Below are 23,100 nucleotides of genomic sequence, written 5' to 3'. Positions count from 1 at the left end.
ATGGAAAGAAGGTCTTCCCATGTTGAGGTGGAACTTCTTGTGTTTCAGTTTATGGTCATTGCTCCTCATCTTGTCACTCAGCTCCAAGGAAAAGAGTCTGGCACCATCCTCTGGACACCCCTTGGAGATATTTATATGCGTTGATGAGATCCCCTCTCAGTCTTCTGTGGACTAACCAGGCCCAGCTCCTGCAGTCTCTCCTCATAAGGGGGACGCTCCAGTCCTTTAATCATCTCTGTGGCCCCTTCTGGGGGCACGGGGAGCGCTCAGCCGGGAGGGGCTGTGACATTACCTGGCAGAAAAGTGTTTTCACCATTTGGGTGGTCAGACATTGGAACGGGCTGCCGGGAGGTGGTGGAGTCAGCAAGCACGGAATTAAGAGGTGTTTGGGTCTGGCGCTGGGTGATCCAGTTGAGGGGTTACGTTGGTGGTGCTGAGGGTGAGGGATTGCATTGGATGATCTCAAGGGTCTCCTTCAACCTTGCTGATTCTGTGATTCTGTAGTTTCGTGGTTCTGTGATCCTGCAATTTCCTGATTCTATGTTTCCCTAATTCTGTGATTCTATGATTCCATAATTCTGTGATTCTATAATTCCGTGGGTCTTTGATTCTACAATTCCGTGATTCTGCAACTCTGCGATTCCATGATTCTGCATTTCTGTGGTTCCGTAATTTCCCGATTCTGTGATTCCGTGGTTCTGTGGTTCCATGACTCTATAATTCCATCATCCCGAGATTCCGTAGTTCTGTGGGTCTGTGACTCGCCGTTCCACAGTTCCCGGTTCCCGCTCGCCCGGCGGGTTCCCGCCCCCCCCGCTCCCTCACGGCCGAGGGCGGGAGCGGCGCGCGGGCCCCTCCCCGCGGGGGGCGGGCTGAGGCGGGAGGAGGCCGCGCGGCCGCCATGTTGTTGTGCCCGTGAGGCGGCGGCGGCGGCCCCGAGCCCGCAGCGACCCCGGCCCCGGCAGGACGCCGCGCCCCGGACGGGCGGGGGCTCCGCGCCATGCCCTGCCCCGCGGTAAGGACCCGCCGGCGTGCCCGCTGTCCCGCGGCGGGGAGGGCCGGCCCGGCGCAGGGCCTGGCGGAGCGCGGCCGCGCTGTCACTGAGGGCCGCACACGCCCCCTCGGCCGCGGGTGCGGGGCCGCCACGGCGCCCTCAGCCCCGCTCCGCTCGGCCCGGCCGGGGGCAGCGGCAGGAGGCGGCTCGGCGGCCTCCTGTGCCCGGCCGTGCCGTTCTCTGCGCGGCTCGGGCGGCGGGGCCGGGCAGCGGGCTGCCCGCTGGGCCTCGCCCGGCAACGCCGCTCCCGTGCCCGGCCCGCGGAGGTGCCCGGGGGTGGCCGGTTCCCTTGGGGGTGGCCGGTTCCCTTGGGGGTGGCCGGGAGTGGCCGGTTCCCTTGGGGGTGGCCGGTTCCCTTGGGGGTGGCCGGTTTCCCCGGAGGTGGCCGGTTTCCCCGGGGGTGGCCGGTCTCCCCGGGGTGGCCGCTCCCCGCGAGCCCGCCGCGATCGCCCCGTGCCGTTGGCAACCGCCGGCCCCTGCCCGGCTCCTCGGGCCGTGTGTCAGCTCCGCTCGGCTACCCTTCTGCGCGGGGCCGAATTCCCGTGCCTTTTATACCTGGGGCTTGTTAAGGCTTTTTATTGACATGGTGTTGCGGCTTTAATTGCGCCTCTTCCCCCTGTTCCTCTTAACAGTCCTGTTCTTTCACTGGGATCTGAGCAGATGTTGCCCTTCCTTGGTAAGTGCTTTGCCCCCCGATATGGAGCTTAAATGTGCGTTGAAGTTGTTCCCGCTCTTGTTGGCTTTTTATCAGCAGATGAGACCTGGTGTTTCTTCACATCTCTGCACAGGAAATTGATTTCTTTCCTTTCCGTGCACACTTCCCTCGCTGGGGGAAGGTTGGGTGTGAGCTTGTAACTCTTGCAGGCTTCAAGTGTTACAGGCACTTTCCTGTGTGCTTCACCTGTTTGTTTGGTTGTGTGATGTAGCCGTGTCAATGAGGCTTTCTGTTGGAAGAAAGGAGCTTCTCTAGTGAATCATGTCAGGTAGTGCTGAGTGTGGAGGTGCAGCTTGGCTTTCTGGTGAATATAAAGGCACGTTTAGATTCCTTGGTGAGTCCACTGGGAAGGGACAGAGCGTGACGGAGGGAGCTATGACAGGTTTCTTGTAGTACCTGTCATGCTCTGAGCTGTAGATAAAGAGCTGAGCTGCCTTTTGTCTGTTACTAAAGCACGTGGTATTTGAAAATGAACTTTTTTGATGGAGGTGAAGGAGTTTTTATGAAGGAGTGCTTGTGAACTGGGGGGGAGGAGGCTGACATCTGATACCTGCTTTGCTTCAGCTGTTACTGATCGCTGTGGTTTGGGAGATAGAAGTGGTGCTTTCTTTCCTAGCACAGGAAATACTGAGCTGTAAGTGTTGAAACTTTGTGCAGATAAGTGAGGGCGGGGCACGAGGGTCTAGAATGCTTCAGTGACAAGTGCTTCTGTGCCTGCTTTGGGGCTTGGGGAGGGGACAAAGGGGCGCAAACAGTGGGGTTGACCAAACCATGTTGTTTTTTGAGTGATTGCACTAAAAGGTGCTCTTGTCCTACTTCACTTCATAGGAGTGATATATAGAGGGCCAAGCTGAGTTCTCTTGCTGGCAGTGCTGTAGGTGCCTATCTAGGATGCTGTTAATATTCATTACATTAACTGCACTAGCAATTATTAAAATATCACTGTTAACCTGCTTAAGTAACCTGCCATGCAACCCACTAATGATACCACGGAGGTGGAGTAGGTCAGCTTGATAAGCTCTCATTGTATTTTATTTATTTTTTACATAAAAACAGCCATCTGCAGCTGGAGGAGACAGAAATGGAGCATGCCCAGGCTTCTGAAATAGAGGATACAATATTTTATCTCAGATCTCAATCCACCTACGTGCAGCCCAGGATGGTGGAGAGAAGTATGTTGTCAGCTTTCAGGAGTAGGAGGAACAGGGCTGTGCAGTGCTTTGCTGGCAATTAACCTGGAAAAAAGGAGTAACTTAAGGAGAGGGGGATCGTTGGGCTGCTGGAGTAACGGGCAAGTCTGCTGTAGCAGGGAAGAGGAATTGTCTCCAAGGAGTGACTTGGAGGAGCTGGGTTAGCAACCAGCCCAGAGTTCAAGATCTCTTCACCTGCAGAGATCAAAAGGCTGTGATGGCTGTTCCTGCCCTGATGGCTTCCTACTGGGAAGTGTAACTGGATATAAGGAGATAGGACTCTTCTACTTGGTATCGGTGGTGCCTTCCAGAGCACGTGACTCCAAACAGTGCATTAGAGCTTATCAAATGCTGTGAACTAGAATGAGACGTCCAGATACTTCACCATGCACTTGTTTCATAGTATCTTTCGCTGGCTGAGTCAAAGTAATGTCACGTTTCCTTCAAAATAACCTTTTAGGTGCTGAAATGGCTGAGCCAGGAGGTGCAACTGTTCTGCATTTGTCTCTAGCCTGGGTTGCTGGTGGTGTAAAGAGCTACCTGTTAGATCCCATATGGGTTTGAAACTCTGAGAAATGAGCTTCATGACTTGTGATTCCGCCCCCCCTTCTAGATATCGGTGCCGTAACTTCCCAGTGCTGTCAGGAAAACTTGAGGAATGTGCCCAGCGTTCAATTCGTGCTGTGATCCTGTGAATTAACTGGATTGTTAAAAGACAACTATTTCTTTCTACATAATGCTTCAAAATTTCAGGCTGACTGAGTGGCTTTCATGGAAGACCTCGAAGTGGAGCTGGTGGTAATTCCAGAATTTGAAATGCTGACTTTTTACCGGAAGCTCAGCTCCTGGTGCTTTAACAGCTTCTCCCTTGGACGGGGCAGGGTTGCTGTGTCCAGACTGGTGCATCGACTTGCATATGTGTCAGCTGCTTGTGGGATGGGCAGAGGTCACAAACCACAGCCTCCTTTGGTGTGAACTGTCCTTATTGGATTGTATTTTTCAGCAGAACAGCCAGAACTCTGCCCTTGCTTTGGGGGGAGCAGCTGAGAAGCTCTGACAGGATGGACTCGATGCCGTAGAAATCTAATGGTGCACTGGAGCATGAGTAGCCCTGACCTGTTCTTCCCCTCATCTGATCAGTAGTTTCTGGTGGTGGTGTGAGGGAGGTGAACCCCAGCTGGCTGTAGTGATTCCAGGGGTAATGTTTCATCCCGTAAGGAAGCCTCGAGTCTGTCCCTGCTGCTCAGAGCTGCAGGGAGTAGCAGCAGGGAAGAAATGTGCGTGATCTTGTTGCAAGCAGTGGTATGTCTCACCTTTAGTCTGTTCTGAGGTGTCAGGTTGTGCTGTTCTGAGCCAGAGGTGCTCTGCTCTCCTCCAGCCAGTGCCAATGTGCACCTGGAGGTGAGGCTTGGACCTGCGGAGCCGTGCGAAGTGAGCTGGGGGGGAGGGCAAACAGGCAGCTTTCTAGAATGTTCACTGACGTGGGGGAGCTGCTTCTGGAGTCACTGATGTCCGGCAAAAAGCAGTGTTTGCAAAGGCTTCACTTAAAATACGATTGCTGATTCCTAGCTTTGGTTCATCTTCTGAAACTTGGAATCTTAATGTGAAGCTGGGAAAGCAGCACTTGGTTTGACACCTGAATGTGGCTGCAGGTTAAGCTGGTAACTGGTAGTGGGCTCTCTAGGGCTTACTGGGGGCAACTGGGTATTTCAGAGGTTTTGTTCCCCCTCATGGGTGGAACAACAGACCTTGTGGGTCCTTATTAACCCCTTATGGGTGTTAATGCTAAAAATTGTAATAAGGTAACCATGGAAAGATCCAGCTGGAAGTTTTTCTGGAATTTGTGTGTGAGGCTGTTAATGACATTGAAATAGTTGTCATGGAGGTGGTGGAACTCTGAGAAGGGGAGAAAAAAACCCCAGACACTGAAAGAACTGCCTGAATAAGGGGCTCTTGCTCTTCCTTGGGAGAGTTGGATTTCAAAAAACTTGAAGCTGGATGGCCCTTGTTCAGCAATACTGCAACTAAATTGTACAAGCTGCTGTATTGAAGTATTGCCACTTCTGAAAAGTGAATACTTTGAACAAGCTCCAGTGGAACTTGATTTTATTTTTCCTCTTGACTAGGAATGCAGTGAAAAGCTGTAAAGCAGCAGTGGCTCGGGGGCAGGCTGTTGTACATCACCAGTCATGCCAGTAATGAAATGTGTCCTCAATAACACATGCTAATGGATTTTAAGCAGCATTAAACTCCTTTTTTAGAGAAATTTAACCAAAAATACCGAACTGTAAATACTTCAAAATATAACTTTGCAGGCTGATGTTGAAAGAGGACAGAACATCAAAGAAACCAAGACTTGGAGAAGCACCGTAGGTGACAAGTAAAGCAAGTTGTCCTTTGCCTTGCTCAGCACATCTTTCAGCCTTCATTGTGATGGACTGAGTAACCACGGTGGAAATGAAGCTGGGTTTGCTCTGCACAGCTTTCACCTGAGATGCTGATTGGGCTGATGCTTTTACTGACTTTGGTTGCTCATCAGGTTGTTCTGCAGCGTGCAAACAGCGTGGCAGTGCTCAGCTTCACGATTTTAGCTGCTGTGTATCTGCTGGAGCGTTAGAGCTGGTGCTACACTGGGCTTAGCTTGGCAAGTTGTCCTGTTGCCTATGGAATTAGCTTGAAGCGAGAATGAAATCTGAAAGTTGGTGTTAGTCCCTGGCTGCTCGGGAAGAGCTGGGCTTTAGGAAAGGCAGCCAGAACAGAGCACCACCCTGACTGGGGTGTGTTCTTTACAGGGGCATCTGTAACAGGGAATGTCCAAATGTTTGAACTTCCCAGACTGGACAGCAAGGGAGGCTTGGAGCTTCCAGCATGTGGCCTAGAAGGCAGTGACTATCCGTGTAGGAAAGACTTGTGCTCTGTTTTTCTTCGATATTTAGGTGTCTTCTTCCTTGCTGTTGTGTGTGTGGGTCTCAGCTGTATGTTCTGTGCTCCCTCCATTCCAGTTTAGTCCAGTCATTCTTGCATCGTCTGCAGAGTGACGTTGTCTTGGTTTGATTTCAGAACTGAAGTTGTTCTTTACTGGGACTGTCTCTAGCAGATGTGCCAGGTCTAATGTATCAGGTTTAGCCTTTCCTGGAAAAAAGAATCAAAAAGGACTTTTTTCACTATAATCTCAGCTTCCTACTTTTCAAGGTAACGATGTCGTTAAAGTAACTTACTACCTGTATGTGCTTCTCTCATGCTTTACATTATCCCCATGGCTAAGAATTCTACCAAAGCCTCTCATTTATGGTTCTTCTTACCCAATTTTAAGAAAGATTTTCATCAGGGAAAACCAGTGAAAATGGTTTGAATCTTTCTTTAACTGAGATTTCTGAAAGCAAAGTAGCATGAAATAGATCTCTAGGGTGCCTGTCTGTGTGATGAAGTCTTTTGTGTATACAAGTCTAATAGTCTCTAAGTATTTTGGATTGTTCTGGTACTCTGAAGGTTTAGTTTTTAGAACATATAGGCAATATGGGGGGAAGTAATGCACTTGAGGTTGAATTTGTGGAGGAAGGCTGCTGCATTGCCATAATTAAGTCTTTGTAGTTTTTCTTTCCGATACCAGAGATTTGTGCACTGGTATAGACATTATTTATAGAAACACTGTTAGAACAGTTTTGTGTTGCCCTTTTGTGGGCCTCATTTGCTTCTCCAACTTTGGAACTGGAAACTAGGGCTATAATCAAAGCATTAATTCTGTGGTGTTACCTGGGAGGACGGAGCTTCAGGAAGAAATAAAAATAGTTTCTCTTTCCCTGTGCCTTTAAAAGAAGGTTTTGACTCTTCTATCAACCAGGAAAGGGCAGACTCGTGACAGAATGAGACTTGTTTTCTCCAGTGCTGCTTTCTCCACTTGTGGAAGTGCCTGGGGGAAACTGCTCCCCAGCACCTGAGAGGGGAGAGGCCAGAAATGCTGTGTGTGTGGGTTGACATGAGTCTGTGAAGACAAGATGCTCGAGGTTGGCTCCTGAGTGCCCTTGGAGAGCGGAGCAAGGGCAGGGCTCGCTGCAGGGCCTCTCCCAGCTCACCCTGAGAGCAGCCTTTCATGGAGGGCTCCTGTGCATCACACAACTCCCAGGCCCTGTGAGTGTGACTCCTCAGTTCCACTGAGGATTCTCCTTGACTGTTCTGAGCAAGTAGGATTCTTATTTTTGGGGGTTTCCCTATAGCTGGTGGCAAGATTTCAGAAAACAGATGGAAAACCAGATCTTCCCTCGAGTCTTTCTGTCATGTGGAGTTTAGCACAGCATAGGTCAAGGGTAGACTACTAGAATATTGATTTTGGTTGTTTAGTTGCTGGAAGTGGTAGTTGAAAGCATTGAAGAGCTGAGTGAAACGGAAGGCTGAGGTAAAGAAGTAGTGAGCATACAGAGGTTAAGAACCATTTGTTTGAACTGCTGTATTAGTGGAACTGCTTATGACTGTGGAGTCTTAATACCTTCAACATCTTACAGTAGGTGTTAGATGGGTGAGGGAACTTTCAGTACTTTTGAAGTGAAACCTCAGTTTTGTACAGGAGACATCAGAATGACCAGTCTAACAGCTGATCCCGTGTCAGACTCTGTCCTAGCGCTCTTACGCTGTCACCGCGTCTTTTCAAAATGAGGTAAAGTCCAAAGCTGCTCGTGGAAGTGGCTGCCTCTGGGTCTGGAATTGGTGGAAGGTTTCCTTGGGATTTCTGGGTTTGGAATTGGTGGAGGGCATTTCCGTGGAATATCCTACCTGCTAGTTAGGAGGGACCCAACAGCCTGACTCTGCCTGTTCTCCCTGCAAGCAGATGAGGACAGGGAGTGAGCTGGGGCTGTGATTCCATCTCTTGTAGCCGTAATTGGCCTTAATGTGTACCTGGGAAAGCTCTGCTTATTCCCTGCTATCTGCCAGAGTGTAATTGCTGTCATTGAAACTTAAACCAGAGGGAAATGAGACGCTGGGAGTTGTGCTGGTTGGGATGGTGCTGTTTGCTTTGAGACCTTTTCAGACCTGGTGCTGCATTTGCTGCAGCTGGAAACTGTTCTCAGTTTTCTCGCCTCCAGCCTTTGGTGTCTCTCTAACTAAAACTGCTCTTATCAAAGCTGAGTTTTACTGTTCTGTGGGTCCCTCAGTTCAGGCTTTTCAAACACTTGTCTGTCTCCTGGCAAAGAACAGAAGAGCCAAAATGAGAGGCAGTGAGAATAAAACTCACCTGCCGTATCACAGAGCAGCTTTGCTTGAAAAGTGATGTGAGGACATCTCTCTCCACTGTGCTGCCTGGTTGCTGTGGGCTGACCAGAGCGAAAACACTCTAGTTGTTTTGACCTCATAGCTTTGATTTCATTGTATTTGAATTTTCTTAATTTCCTTTTTGTTTCCAGTTCTGAGAACAAATAGTCAGTGTAATGTAGGCACTATTGAACTTTTGATCCATGAAACCTGGCTAAAATGTCTAAGCAGATTGCATTTCTAGGTTTTTTGATTATTTTCCTTTAATAAATGGAAGCTGAAAGCAAGTGAAGTGTACTTAATGTAAACTCACAAGTTTACTGCCTCTGCCTGCAGACCTTTCCTTTCCATCTAAACACTGTGCATGGGTTTTTTTAAGAGTGGATAAGCTTTTCATCAAATTAATGACTAATCCTTATCAAATAAGTGTTCATCTTTACAATTAGGGAACAGGAATGCTTAATTGTGTGCTGATTGGTGAACATACTAGCCATCAGTACATTTGAGAATTCAGATTCTTAATTTTCTCTCACTGCTGGTAGCAGGAATTTGCTGTGAACAGGGCATTATATTCTGGTTGGATACCCATTATGATTAAATTATCATCTTTGTCTATGTTCAGTGAACCTTTCTTTGAGTAACTTCCAAAAGAATGCACCTTTTTGCACTTTGGGAAAATCTGAACTCTCTGAGGAAAAAAGAGGAAGATGGAAGAAGGGTAAATATTTTGAGGTCTGCTCAGCTTTCCTTGTAGGTTTGGCTAATGGATTATGGTCAAGGCATAGTTGTGTTCTAATGCAGAATACAATAGCTTGCTTGTTTTCTTTTACTTTGGGCTGGAATCTCTTAATCCCTTCAGACTCAAGCATGAGTATCACATGATTTGGAGGTGTTTGGTTAGTGTACTTCCCTGCTGCAGAGCATCCCTGTACGTAACAGAGGAGTAAATTGGGACTGCAGGGAGAAGCCACATGGAAATTTTCAGTTTTGGAGATCCAAGTGTTGAATATCTAGTGCTGGCAAAACCATGTGGTCAGTTGGACTGGAAGGAAGGAAGGAGCCCGGATACCTGCTCTAAAACTCCAAGTTCATTATAGAAAGGACTGCAACTTCAACATACTGACACTGCACCTGTATGTCCAATACACCTGCAGTGCTCAGGCCATGTACTAGGGGATCTGTAGGGAAACTTCCTTGCAGGAAAACTGGTGGTACAGCTAATTGAGGGTCCTTCTTTCACAATCTGTGACCACATGGGACATCAGTGGGGTTATAGCTGTATAAGTAATGCTCATAAACCCTTATTAAAGTAGAAGAATAATAAGTATTCATTAACAGTGAATTTCTAAAAGTAGTAACTCCTTGTATAGTTGCATCATGGTACCACCGTGCCTGGTTACTGTTGTGTTGCTTTTCCCCCTTTCAGTTCTGCAGGCTTTAGGAGCTGGAACCAAAATGCCTTCCACACGTCCAACTGGAATTTTGGCTTATAATGACAGGATGAGTGCTGGCACTTGATGAGGGTGGCTGCTAACCACGGACCTGGGGACAGCACTGGGCCAGGGGGGTGCTAAAATAGAACAGGATTCCCTGGAGTGCCGAAATATGGCAATGAAGAGGATGGTGAGAAGACTCCAGGGAGTTACAGGATTGAGTCTTGAGTCTTGGTGCTGCTTTTGCAGAATTTGGTCCCTTAAGCTCAAGGTCAGTGTTGCTTTCTGGGAGCTGCTGCTTGCCCGGGTGTCTCACCTGCAGAGCCACGGGGGTGACTGGGGCGCTGCAGTCGTGGTGGCTCTGTACTTAGCTCGTTACTCCAGGCAAATTACCTTTTCCTTCTCAAGTGTTGACTGGCAGGTTGGTTGGAGAGCTGTCTGGCTTTCCATTGCTGGGGCATTCCAGCTCCTCTGCAGTGTTTGCAGTGCCCAGGCACTTCTTCCTGGGAGCTCTGGGAAGGCTGGGGATCGCCGAGCAGCGGGAGGGGCTGAGGATGGCAGCTCTGTAGTAATTCAAGGAGGTGTTGGGTCAAAGGTTGAACTTGATGATCTCAGAAGTCTTTTCCAACCTAGTTGATTCTGTGAATTCATTGAAGGGAAAACAAGCAATACCAAGCCGACTGTTGTAATCAGCTCAGAGCAGGAAGCAATCTTGAAACCGGCTTGATACTCTGCTCACCTGTGGAGCGTGGTTGGGTCCATCCCTCCACTGCTGACACCTCAGCTGGGGGGTGTGCTGTTCACCTGCAGGAGTCAGCCTGGGCAGCTGGGGACAAAGGGTTTTGCTTGACTTGACAAGTATAAGATGGTTATACCAAAGACAATGAGAGCTATTTCTTGCTTTCCTTTTGAAACCTGGTTCTTGGCTGAGCTGTTTGTGTCAGGCCCCAGCTGAGGAGCTCCCCTGCTCTGAGGGTCACACCCAGAGCACAGCCCTATTACAGGTAATGGGGCTGTTGCCTCATGCCCGAGCCCGCCGTGTCCCATTCAGCTCTCAGGTATGAAGACTTTTCCTCTTGCATAAGACAACTTGATTTGCTGGGCTCGGGCAGGAAACAGTTGGCAGCTCCCTGAGGAGTGAGTTCCGTGCTGCTGTGCCCTGTAGCTTATTTTTCTGAACATTAGTATTTCGAGTTATTGTCCAGCTTTTTAAACTGTACAACTGCCCCAGGTTGGACCACGGCTCTCACAAAGACAGGGATTACCTGCTGCCCATGCTGGATGCAGAGATCCTTCCCTGCTTCCAGCAGACTTCATGCTCCTGGACCCAAATTGTTTGGTATTCAGAGTAGAGACACAGCAGGGCTAAGCCTCATGGACTTGAACATATTTCAAGAGCCTCAAAATTGCAACATGGCTCAATTTGCCTTTTCTCTTTTGAATTTCTAAGTATTTCTAACTACTGCATTTATTTTTTCTGGTTCTTCCAACAAAATTCAGTTTTTGGTCTCATCATAAATCCTCTCTACCATGTGTCAATCCCAGCAGACCAAGTCATGTACTAGTTAAGAAATGATTTTTCTATAAATACGTTACAGGTCTAGTAACATTTGTTACTGAGCTAAAGTGACTTCACTTACCAAAAGCAAGGAGTGCTAAGTTAAAACAAGCCAAAGAAGCTGGTCTGAAGTGACTTGTGTCATGAAAAGGACGAGAAAGGACTGAAGATTTTTGTGCAATATTTACCATATTAGAAGTAAGCAGGTGGGCTGGGGAGAATCTAGTTAAGCTTACAGTTTAGTGCCAAAACACCCTCAAAACCTAATTTATGTGCTTCAACTCCCCAGTTTTTATGCTGCCTCTTGCCAAGACAATTAAAGAATTCCTAGAGCTAGTCTGAATTTCCAGGCTGGGTTTGGAATATGATACCCACTTCTGCAGGTGCAGAGAACACTCCAGCCTGTTCAGGTAGGTTGGTGAGTCTCGGTGGTTTTATTGCTGGTTTATTTGATTTTTCAGGAGTCTGGAGATGTTGCTCTGAAGCACATTTGTGGTGCAGTTGCAGGTGTAGCCAGGTGGGTTTTTGCTGCTTGCAAAAGGTCAACTTTTAAGCTTTCATGAATTGATGAACAGTAAACTTGAGGCTGGTGTTGCAGCACCTGTTTTCTAGAGTTTCAAGTCTCCTGTTTGACTCTGGAAAACTTAGGAGGAAAAATTTAGGTCCCTGTGTGGTGTTGATATTCTTAAGATCTGCTTAACTATTTGTAACTAATTAAAATGCAGGAGGTGAAGGAATACCCTGGGGTCAGTTCAGAGAGGGCTTGTGCAGCTGAGTGAAGATCAGCTGTGGTAGGAGAACTCAGTGCATCCATCACGTCTGCAGAGAAAACCCAACCAGCACCTTGTTGCAGCAGCACTTGGGTTGTGTCATTGTGCTCTCCCCTGGGTCACCTCATGGTGAGTGTTGGTGAAAGACTTGACTTGGCAGAGTTTGGACATGTTGAAACAAATTTGATGGCTTGAAACTTGTCTGAAGAATCTGCTGCTTGTCAGGTGACTCCCGAGATGCTGCTCTACCTGTGACCCCTCAGAACATCACGACCTGGTTACTTTGATTATTTTTTAATAACATTTTAACTCAGAGGTTAAATGACACATTGGCAGCTTATTGCATGTCAGAATGTGAAAGAGAAAGTGTGAACCTTTCTGTGGAGCTGGGAATCCATAGATCAAACTGGGTGAGTGACAGCTCAGCCTCTACATGGAATTCAGAGCGTCTTTGCCATGTTATAAAAAGCTTGCTGCCTGGTGCTGATCTGTTCCTCCAACACTGAGCTTTTTGTAACCTTTAAACTCTAAGTATAGGGTAGGAATTTATCCAGTTAAAACCTGCATTTGTTTGAAGAGTTAACTCCTGCCTGGTTACCTCTGCCCCACATCTCTAGATCTCAGTTATTTGAATACCAAGGTGTGTGTCATTCACTGGGTAGGGAGGTTTTTCCTTTAGCAGAAAGAAGTAAATGTGACCTGCAGAGAGCAAGCAGCTGTGCCTGTCTTGCTATACCTTTCTCATTCTTCAACTTTGCTTATTTACAGTGTGGAACTGTTAAATTAGGATTTAGAGTTGGTCTGCAGGTGAGTTTTTGCCTGTGAAATTCTTGAAATACTTTTGAGATTAGGGCCTTAATTTCAACCTTATCTTGAAGTGATGTGTTTTACGTTGTCTCTGATGTCAGTTTTACAGGCTTTCTTTTGGGGAGGAATGGGGAAAAGTCCTTACTAATGTCTCATCTTAAGTAGGCTGGGTGAATAACATATGCTGGAATATCTTAAAAATGAAGTGCTGGATGAAGTAGGTTGGATGGAAGGGTTTGAAAGCTTCAATTCTGAAGTAAGGAATAAGTCTTCTGGTTTGTCTGCTTAGGCTTGTCCTACTTTGAAGCCTCACTGAATTTTCAAATGGAGAAGTAGCAGATTTGTTTGGTGTTGAACAGCAGGCTTGAATTATATCCTTTTTTAGTATTTTGAGATAGCTTGGTGTAAACCTTTCACAGAAATGCTGCTCTTACTGAGCTGGTGAGTTAAGTTCATCACAACTCAAATGTTGTTCTTTCTCTTCCTTCCAGTCCTTTAACTCCTTGTCACAAGTGACAATGTTCCTTGCAGGCAGATTTGAGGTAGAAATCCTCACCTTTAGCTCTCAGCCTTTGCATCCTCCAGGGTTAAGGTGCAGTCTCAGTGCCGTTTTCAGAATGATGCTCTGGAGGGGATTTTTAACCCTTCTAGACCAGGGTTGCTGCAGGGCTTTATTGTGTTTCTGCAGGTAAATGGTCCCTGTGCTGAGGTTGCTGGTTTCCCTTCCCTGGGCAGAGCATGTGGCCTGGGAAGGGTGCAGAGCAGCAGGGCTGCTCCGTGGATCCTGGGGCTCCATCGCTTATGGCACTGGGACCTTGGGCTGACCTGCTGGCACAGGCAACCCTAAATGCTGAAGGGTATCTACCACTGCCAACTTCAGATTATCCCTCAAAAATACAGCTCCTGAAGCTGTTCTGTATCTGTGGTGTTGCTTGAGATTTATGTAGGAAGTGGGAGCAGATGCTTTCCTTTTTCTCAGATCTTTTATTAGTTGTTAACTGAAACAGTTGGATTGCTGGGGTTTGTTTAGGATTTGTGGTAAGATTTGATACGTTGCTTGATAAATGCTCCTGTGTTTTCCACAGATAACATGTGCTTATTCCTTGTGGGTTACGGAGTAGTGGGCTTTTGGATCTGTGGATGTTAAGGTGGTTGTGTTTTTAATCCAGCAGAGAGGACTGATGCACTGAAACTTCAGACTGGAGAGTTACTCAGTAACACTGTTTTTGTCACTGAGCCACTAAAAAATAATGCTGAGAACTTAGCAGGACTAAATGGATGTTGTACAAAACACAAATGTATCTGTTTCAGAGCCTCCCCCGGAGGTAATAAAGCCTTCAGTGGTAACTGTGCTCAGGCAGAGATTCCTCTGGCTCTAACAAGACTGAATGTTGTTATTGATGTTCTTTACCTACACGACTAGGAGCTGTAGCTGTTATTTGCGAGGTTATTTCCTGTGAGCAGAGTGACTCCCTGTCAGTTTACCGGAATGCTCAAAGGCAGGATTCACTCCCAGCGTGTCCCGAGGAGGGCAGAGCATGTGCAGGGCTGTGTGTGCCCGGGGTGAGTTACTGCAGAGCCCTGGCAGGTCCCTTCCCTGGGATCACGTATCCGTCTGGGAGGGAGAAGCCGCTCTGCCAGCACACTTAATCTATTTTTGATTCGTCAGGATCTCCAAGACAGAAACAAAAAGCACTTTGTGCTGGCTGGACTCGAGGACTGACACTTGAATGGCTCTTTCCATTGTCTATTCAGTGGCTCGTGAGTGCTCCTGCAGTGGAGCACATTGTTGTGGAGCAGCCACTTCACTGCCGGGGCTCCCAGGCCTCGGGCTGGGCGGGAGCTCTCGGAGCAGCAGCTTCACAGCAGGCACTTGTTTGAGCGGTTCCAAGGTCAGCCTTGCCAGTGGAACTCACTGAAGCTTCCGGGGCAACTGGTGGCCCTTCAGTGGAGGTCAGTGCCAGGCTGGCTCACCCCTGCCTTCCTCCCCTCCTGGCTGCTGTGGCTCCTTTCCCCAGGGAGAGAAGGGTATCGCTGGAGGTACCTTTGGATCAGAAGCTCCACAGAATCTCTGGAGCTTTGGTGGACTCTCCAGGGAATCATTCATAATTATTTATGCTTTACTGCTGAGAGGATCTGACAGAATATTCTGGACATACTGCAATCCAAGTTTTAGTTATTTTGTTACAATAAACCTTTCTTCACTGCTGATCCCAAGTATCCAGATACAGGAAAAAGATGGAGTCTTTATTTTGTTGTATAATTTTCCCATGGCTGTTTTCTGAATGGTTTTTAATTTCTTATACACAGAGCTGTTCGAGAATTTCCCTGATACTTGCAGGTGATCATGAAGTCTTTGGTTTATCTTGAAGTAGTTCAGCTTGGTTTCCTACTGTTAATTCCATGCTCTTTAGGTTTTTGTTTGCATTTACCTCTGTTAAGCAATAATAATTAACTCAAAGCATTGAACTGATGGAGTTATTGTGTTGGGAGAACAAACCAATAACCATAATGCAATAAGCATTACTGCAACTTCCTGGTAATGAAAATTCCAGTGGTGGAGGACTTGATTTAATTTTTAAACTTTGAGAGAATAGTAGTGGTGATAAAATGACTTTATAACTGAGTCTCACTTAGGCAGCTACTTAATGCTAGGAAAAATCTTGGGGTGTGAGGAAGAATCATGGTGGGAAGAATCATACAGCTGTTGAGGATAAAAGCTGTTTGTGTTAATAGAGGGAATGTCTGAGCTTTTGCTGTTCACATTTGAACCCCATCCTGCAGTGTGCAGCTATGTTTTTAAGTTACTGTTGCTTCCCCAGACAGTCTGGATGACATTGTTTACTTCCTTCTAGTGAGTCTGTCTGGATGTATTTAAGCTGGAAAGTGCAGAGTTAAGGGCAGTTGGATATTCCTGTCCTCCCACCAGACCACACAGATGAATTAAGAATCTGTCTGTCTCCTGAAGTGGGTGTTCAAAATAGGTAAGAACTGCTCACCAAGGGACAGAATGTAGGACTTTTAGAAAGGGAAAATACCAGGCACAGAATCTGGCTTTTGATGAGGAGAATCTTCCTTAAGGTCTGTGGGGCAGTTTTTGTGTACAGCTGGCACGGCCGTGGCACTGAGGATGCTTCCAGGAGAGATGGATCTCTTGGCTGCAGATGGCTTTGGCAGTTTTCTTGGCATGAAAGGCTGATTAACGAGCACAGCTGGAGCAGGAGTGCAGCTCCAGCCTCTGCAGGGCCCACGGGACAGCTCTGAGGAGCCTGGGTGTGTTGTGTAAGGACAGCTCTGACTCAGTGGCAATGGAAGCACGTGGTTGAACTTAAGCAGTATCACTGCACAAGTCAGAATGAGGGCTCACAGCCTCACCAGTTTGATCCCATTACCCTCTTAAGTGACATCACACCTCCAAAGCTTGTTTCTTACCTCGCTCTGTGTTATTGTGCTTACTTTTAGGCACTGATTTCCAGCTGTGCAGGCTGAAGCACTGCTGTATGCTCTGCAGATCAGCTCATGGGTGAGTGGGCACTGACTCAGACACTCCTGCACAGGGACGCTCTTCACGTGCAGGGAGATCCTGTTCTATACCAGTTCAGAAGCTTCTGGTATAACAAACTTGCTCCAAAGCCAACTTCTCATGGTTTATCTTACTGAATTTTCTGTCCATTTTACAGATACTGGCATGGGTTATTGTATGTTAATGGGTATTGTATCGTGGGTATTGTATCTTAAATACTGGTGTTTTGAGCGATGGTTGAAGAATTGAAGATGAATGCTTATGGGACAGCAGTGGGTTTGGAGGCTGGGATGCCTTAATGGCATTTTTAAAGTGAGCTGAAGAGTTAACAGAGCCATTCTAAATATACTGCAGCATTGCAGTCGTGGCAGTGACTGTGATGCCAGGCCTGGACTATGAACACAACTTACATGTGCACACTCATGTGAGAATGACAGAACAGCACGTGCTGGGCTTGCAGATAGTGTTTCTTTCAGCATGATAAGGACTGTGGCACAATTACCCTTTGCTTTTGACGTGTCACACAGCCCCAGTGCTCTGTGGCTGTCCAGGAGAGAGTGCAGGCTGCAGGGTGTGGGAAAATCACTCCTCAGAAAGAGAACACACCTCAGTTTGTGCTTGTGTTGAGTATGACATTGAATATGACATGTCAGGGAGATGGACTTCTCATGCAGATGGAAAACTAGAACCATCTCCCAGCTGTGGTCTCCCAGGCTATCCGGTTTTTCCTCTTGCTTAGGTTTTTAGGTTGCTTGTGTACTAGTTTATTCCTCACCAGTCAGGTAGTTAGAGGGGGACACCTGGTAAGTAATACCTGCAGGCTCTGTAATGGATTGGGGTGAGCTGTTCAAGTGTCTGCTGCTTTCTTGCTCCCAACTGCACAATGTGAAGGAAGTTTAGGGTGTTTTGGACAGGAAGGGACACATGTCCTAAGAGCCAAACTATCTGAAGGGCACTGCCCAGCATAGCTGTCCTGATAGCAGAGAGGATGGTTGGCAAATCAGTGAAACACCAGCTCTGAACACCTTCTTAAGCCACCTGGTCTCCTTGGCAGAATTAGTTCTTTAAACATACAAACTCTTCAGGCAATATAAAGCTGGTTGTTATTGCAGGCAAATGTCCTGATGACCTGCAGGAGGACTTGTTCTTTCTTGGAGTTGTCCTCCTGTACTGGCAGGAGATGGGTGTTTTTCCTGTGAACACCTTCTGCCATAAGGCATCAGGTTCTCGAGTGAGAAGCCTTAGTTTAACTAAGTGGAAGTGAAGTGGCCTTGAATGCCAGAAAATGGGATTGCCAATGACTGATGAAGGATCTATACCTTGCTTCAGACTTCCCTTCAAGTGTCCTGGGTTTCTGATGGAGTTTAATAGACAGGTTGACTTAGTACCAGAGACAAGTGGTAACTTGGAAGTGGGGTTGACACTGTAAAGGTGGATGTAAGGCAAGAGGGAAAATGTGAAGAGCTGACATGCTCTCACTGCCTCGATTTCCATACCTGTGCAAGGCCTGGACATTAAAAGTGTGCTGCTAAAAACCTCTCCCTTGTGTGGAAGCAGAATGACAGGCTCCAGTTGCTCCCTCCTGCTGCTTTAATTCCTCCTAAGGCTGCTGAGGAGCAGCTTTGCTGCATGTTCTGGCAGTGCAGCCTTTCTCTGGGAACACCACTGCTGTAGCAGTTGAGTGAGCACTGGAAGGCTCAGTAAGTACCACTGGCTGGTTCTCAAGTCTGACATCATATCCAAGAATTAGATGGCTCCCTCTCACCGTGGGGATAATGAAATAATTCCTACTGTGTTATTCATTAACTCACATTTCATTCAGTGGCTCCTAAGAGGATAACGAGTACATTAGAGGTGAACTTGTATAAGCCTTCTGACATCCTTTTGATAAGTTAAATAAGAGTTAAAGCTATGGCAGACAAAGCATGGCAGGGGGGCCTCACTGAGGGGCAGGTGGCCTGTGCTGTATTACACACACTGACTTAAAAACTAATTTAATGGCTTTTCTTCAATGGTTTAGAAAAATAGCCTGCTTCTAAAGGTGCTGGAGAAATAACCAGTGCCCAGAGCCAGCTGAAGGTCATCCTCAGTGTGGAGCCTGCTCCTGATTGAAGGGCTGTGTTCAGGTGGTGTCCAGCCCAGCACAGCAGGGAACCCAACAAATAAATGAAGGATCTGCAACAATAAAAGGGAGGGAAAAGCAGCCTGGTGAAGGAAGGACAGCTGCTCCTGATCCATATAAAACTTTGGTACAGGAGCCTGTTGAGCCTTGCTGGGTTTCCAGTTTGAGTGTTAATGTAGCTTGAGCTTGTGTAAAATTTGAATCTCCCTCAAGTGTCCCTGTCGGGGACTTTCCCCTCAGCTTAAGTGCCATGTGCTGCTGCTCAAGGGAGCTTCAAAGAGGGGAGGGATTGCATCAGTTGGTGAGGGATTTTTCACTGACATGATGTTCGGGACCAATAAAACTGGACAACCCTACCTCTGGCTTTAGGGCTTTTTAAAGGAGGGAATTGTATCAGGAAGAGTGTGGCAGCAGGGGCGGGGCAGTGACTCTGCCCCTGTACTCAGCACTGGTGAGGCCACCCCTGGAGTGCTGTGTCCAGTTCTGGGCCCTCAGCTCAGGAAGGACATGGAGGGGCTGGAGCAGGTTCAGAGAAGGGCAACGAGGCTGGGGAAGGGACTGGAGCACAAGTGCTGTGAGGAGAGGCTGAGGGAGCTGGGGGGGCTCAGCCTGGAGAGGAGGAGGCTCAGGGGAGACCTCCTGACTCTCTGCAACTCCCTGACAGGAGGGGGGAGCTGGGTGAAGGTCGGGCTCTGCTCCCAGGAACCAGCAGTAGGACAAGAGGGCACGGCCTTAAACTCTGCCAGGGGAGGTTTAGGTTGGATATTGGGAAGAAAGTTTTTCCAGAGAGTGCTCAGGGCTGCCCAGGGAGGGGGTGGAGTCACCGTCCCTGGAGGTGTTTAAGGTGAGACTGGATGTGGCATCAGTGCCATGGGCTGGGTGACACAGTGGGGTTGGATCAAGGGTTGGACTTGATAATCTCAGAGGTCTTTTCCAATCTGGTTGATTCTATGATTCTGTGATTTATTTTATGGGAATTGGGTGTATTGACTCTTTTGGCTCTACTGTGAGTCCTTGCTGACCTGGGCTCCCTGGTGCATATGGCTGTGTCTGAGGAAGCTGCTGCTCTGACTGGGAGTGCTGGTCTGTTCTGAAGGCTCCCCAGGAGTTTGTCTCCTTCCCAAAGAGGTTTGTCTGTGCTGTGCAATTGAGGCAATAAACTAATATAAATAAAGATTAAGCTGTTTGTGGGAGGAATGATGATTGGATATTCAGATGCCCAACAATCTGTCTGATCTCTTGAGTGTAGCTGTGACTGTGCTGACATCAGTAATTCATCCCCACAGGTAATGACTGAAATCACTTTAAGCAGAGGCTGCAGTAGCCTTGGACATCTGAAGAAATCCAGAATTTCCAGGTGGCCCAATAAGATCTTAAATTACCTGGTACTTGTGGAAGCACTGGGTGAGGTGGCTTTATCTGGGAAGAAGTAGGTGGTGGTCTGGTGAGTCAGGTCAGTGCCATCCTGGAGAACCAGGTGTGTCCTTGCCCGGCTGTGGATTGTGGTCCTGGCTGGGAAGTTACTGGGAACCTTTCCAGGTGTGTGGAGAGTTCTGGGTTTGGTGCTGAGTACACAACTCCAGGCCTGGGTGCTCATCTCTGCAGCTCAGACCCCCAGCTAGTAGAGTTTCCAGGCACAGAGCAGAATCCTATAAACATTGGGAGTATTTGAAAAACTGGACTTGGGACGTTTGTTCTGGGTACCAAAACTAGAAGGATCATTCTGATGCCATGAACTCTTAGTTTTCCAGCCTTTTAAAAATCTATTACTGGCACTTAATATGTGGGGCAGTGTGAGAGCTCTGGAGAGCACTGTGGATCCTCAGCAGAAGGGGTGCTGTGAAATGAGCAGTGCCGAGAGGATTGACTGGGCTCAGAACTCCACACTGACTACAGGGTTAAGGGAAATGACTGTAATGAAAGTTCTGTGTTCAGGGAATGTTGTCTCACCCAAGTTCACTGGGTGAGGGTGGGGGTTTATGGGAAGGAAAGGATGGAGAAGGTAGTTAGGGATCATACATATCCAAGAGAAGCTGAGCTAAAGCTTCCCAGGTGATCAAGGTGTTTGCATTTCCTAATGTGTAACTCTTCACTCCGTGCTTTTTATGTGTGACCACTTGAAGCTGCAATTACAGGTTGATTTCCATGGCATGAGCAGTGAAAATACCTGCTGGGTCATTAAGACTCTGGGGCTTTCAGCTTCACCTCCCTTGTTGACTTATTGTGCAACTACATGGAACAGCCTAGCCCACAAATCCATCACCCAGGCACTGCAGCCTGGCAAGGACCTCTTCCCCTCCAGCAGCACTCACACACCAGTGCTCTGACTTCCTGAGGAAAATACCAAGAACTGAAGTAGTAAAACACCAAACCAGGTAACTGTGTCCTACCTGTCCCACCTTGGGGAATCTGTTTTCCAGCAGCCGAGGTAATGGCAGCTGGAAAGAGAATTCTTCAGTTCAAGCTTCAAGTTGTTCAGGCTGAACACAGAAGTTTTGCTCTTTGGTTCCTGATGGTATTTTTATTCTGGAGGCCTCACCATCAGAGAAGGCTTTGGGAACAGTTCTGTCAGCTGAACTCACTGCAGAGGTGTCACATCTCCGAGTTCATGACACAGATGTGGTACTTGAATAAACAGACATACCTTGGATCCTTGTTCTTGGTTGACAGACTCCCCTAAGCTTGCCAAGGAAGCCTTCCTGCATAAAGATGTAATCTTTCATCCAGGAGCTGGGCTGTTTTGTGGCATTTGAATCTAAATGAGCAAAACTGTGTGCAGGCTCTTTCTGAAATACAAGACCTGAATGCTGAGGCTGTTCCTACAGCGAGCTGTCATTTATCTAAATTACAGATGCTTTTTCATCTCAGCTCTGAGCATTTGCTTCTAGATTTGTGTTCACATGTAGATTTGTGTTACACCAGCTGCATAACCTCTTGAAATAAAGGCTTGCAATAAAAGCGAGGCGGACTTCAGTATTCTGAACATTGTTCTTATCCTTATTGTTCCTTAGTTTTGCTCAGAGGAATTTGCTTCCTTTGCCTTTGAGTATTTTTCTGAACTTGATTTCAGATTCCAACTTTCATATTGGAACAGGTTGTCTAGAAAGAATATGCCTGGTGATCCTCCAACGTGGGCTGAATGAGTCTTTAAACAACTTGATCTAATGGAGCTGTGCAAGGGGGGGTTGGGCTCACTGCTGTGCAGTTGTCCCACTCAACCCAAATGGTCTGGATTTTTGCACGTGTATCCATCCTGGTTCTTTGTACTTTCCCATTTGGACTTAAAGGGGCACAGATAATTTCTGCTTGGTTTGTAATTGGATATTAAAGCTTGTTTCTGTGACAGAACCCTGGTGTTGAATATGAGTCTCTCCCAGAAGGAAAGCGTTCTGTGAAGTTCAGTCCTCACCAGCTTTACTGCAGGCAGCTTGGATAGCTATGGGAAGGAAAGAAATTCCTGCCCTTTCTTGGTTTGGATTTTGACCAGAGGAGGCACCTCCTAAGATGTTTAAGGAGGTCCTTGAGGACCTGAGCAAAGAGAGTCTGAGTTGTGTCCATACATTGTCACTGTGAACCGAGGTCAGCTGAGAGCAGGGGGGTTTCTCATTTAATTTCATCAGGAGAAAAGTAGTAAACCAGGACCCAAACCCCAAATCAAACCTTATTGCTCCTAATTGATGTTGTATCTATGGGGTTTTTTTGCCCAAACTTACCTGATTTACTTTTTGACTCTCAGCAGATGCACCTTGAACGTTTTACCCTCATGGGTTTAAACAGACTTCTCTGGGTTCATGTTCAGTAAATACAGACTTGGTTTTGATATTAAGCTTGTTACTAGAGGATGCTTCAGATGGAATTATAAAGACCAAAAATAGACTAATTTAGCTAATCTTAATTTTTACTGTGAAGTGCTACTTCTGTGCATTAAATTGAACCTTGAGATCTGCAAGTCACAGGTAAGAATTGTAATGTTACAAATGTGACTTGTGCTGTTTTCATGTCTTCAGGCTCATGGACTAACATGCACATGTTCTTTTATGTCTTCATAAAATGCAATCAGAAGGGGACATGCTGAATTTACTGTAAGGATGGTTATAATAAATCTTTATATTTCTCTAAAGGAAGGTTAAGTCTTGCTGGCTGATAATGATTCGGCTGCAAAACAAAATTGAAGTGGATAACTGCAGTTTCCTGACATACATATTTTTTTACAATCTGGGATTAAACCATATTTAAAATGAAAATTGCCTTCCCCAGTGCATCAGTAACAGAGGGAGCTGTGAACTGCACTGACTTCTGCAATGCCTGTGGGAGGGATGTGATGTGTTTGGGTAACTTGCTGAAGAGCCCAAATCTTTGTTTCTTTAAAATGATGATTTATCTCTTAATTACAACCAACTCTTTCTTAGTAAATTAGGTTGGTTTTGAGTCACACAGGGAAGGAGTGAATGTCCTCTAAAGGATAAAACACTTAAATGACTACTTATGTTCTTTGTACTATTATTTTCCTTCCCAGGGTTTGTTGTATCTACCAAAAGGAATGAGTTCCTTTAGGGAAAAAGAAGTGAGAGAGGTTTTTAAATTAGGGTTTACCTGACTTGAATGAGTCCCCACTAAAGCAGATTTTGGGGGCAGTGTGTTCTGGATGGTCCCTAAGAGCTGACAGGACACAAGTGTCTGTGTG

At 47.0% G+C, this 23,100-nt stretch overlaps 1 protein-coding gene and 1 long non-coding RNA gene across 11 annotated transcripts in view; one reads left to right on the top strand and one right to left on the bottom strand.

The window, feature by feature from the left end:
- The first annotated feature begins 860 nt into the window (after positions 1–860).
- The window catches only part of MTMR3 (myotubularin related protein 3), a 79,572-nt gene continuing 57,332 nt past the window's right edge, over positions 861–23,100 (top strand). For 4 of the 10 annotated variants that reach the window (XR_007900907.1, XM_051773335.1, XM_051773343.1 and 1 more), the window contains exons 1-2: positions 1,431–1,730; positions 16,234–16,294. Coding sequence is in view for 7 of the 10 variants with exons in the window: in XM_051773335.1 (XP_051629295.1) it covers positions 1,715–1,730; positions 16,234–16,294 (77 nt within the window). In the remaining 3 variants the exon portion in view is untranslated. Of the gene's footprint in view, positions 1,016–1,429; positions 1,731–16,233; positions 16,295–23,100 lie in introns of those variants that run through there. The other 6 variants (XM_051773337.1, XM_051773338.1, XM_051773345.1 and 3 more) reach the window with 5 other exon arrangements.
- On the bottom strand, positions 3,756–21,274 carry LOC127463663 (uncharacterized). Its single transcript, XR_007900909.1, has 3 exons — positions 20,807–21,274; positions 19,799–20,065; positions 3,756–6,091 (listed from the first exon to the last, which is right to left on the bottom strand). It is a non-coding gene; the product is annotated as an uncharacterized LOC127463663 (long non-coding RNA).

Source organism: Manacus candei, unplaced genomic scaffold (assembly GCF_025592945.1).
Source record: "Manacus candei isolate 608988 ecotype Guabito, Panama unplaced genomic scaffold, ASM2559294v1 h1tg000167l, whole genome shotgun sequence".
Classification (NCBI taxonomy): Eukaryota; Metazoa; Chordata; class Aves; order Passeriformes; family Pipridae; genus Manacus; species Manacus candei.
The sequence above is the reverse complement of the archived record's forward strand: the minus strand, read 5'-3'. Positions and strand labels throughout refer to the sequence as shown.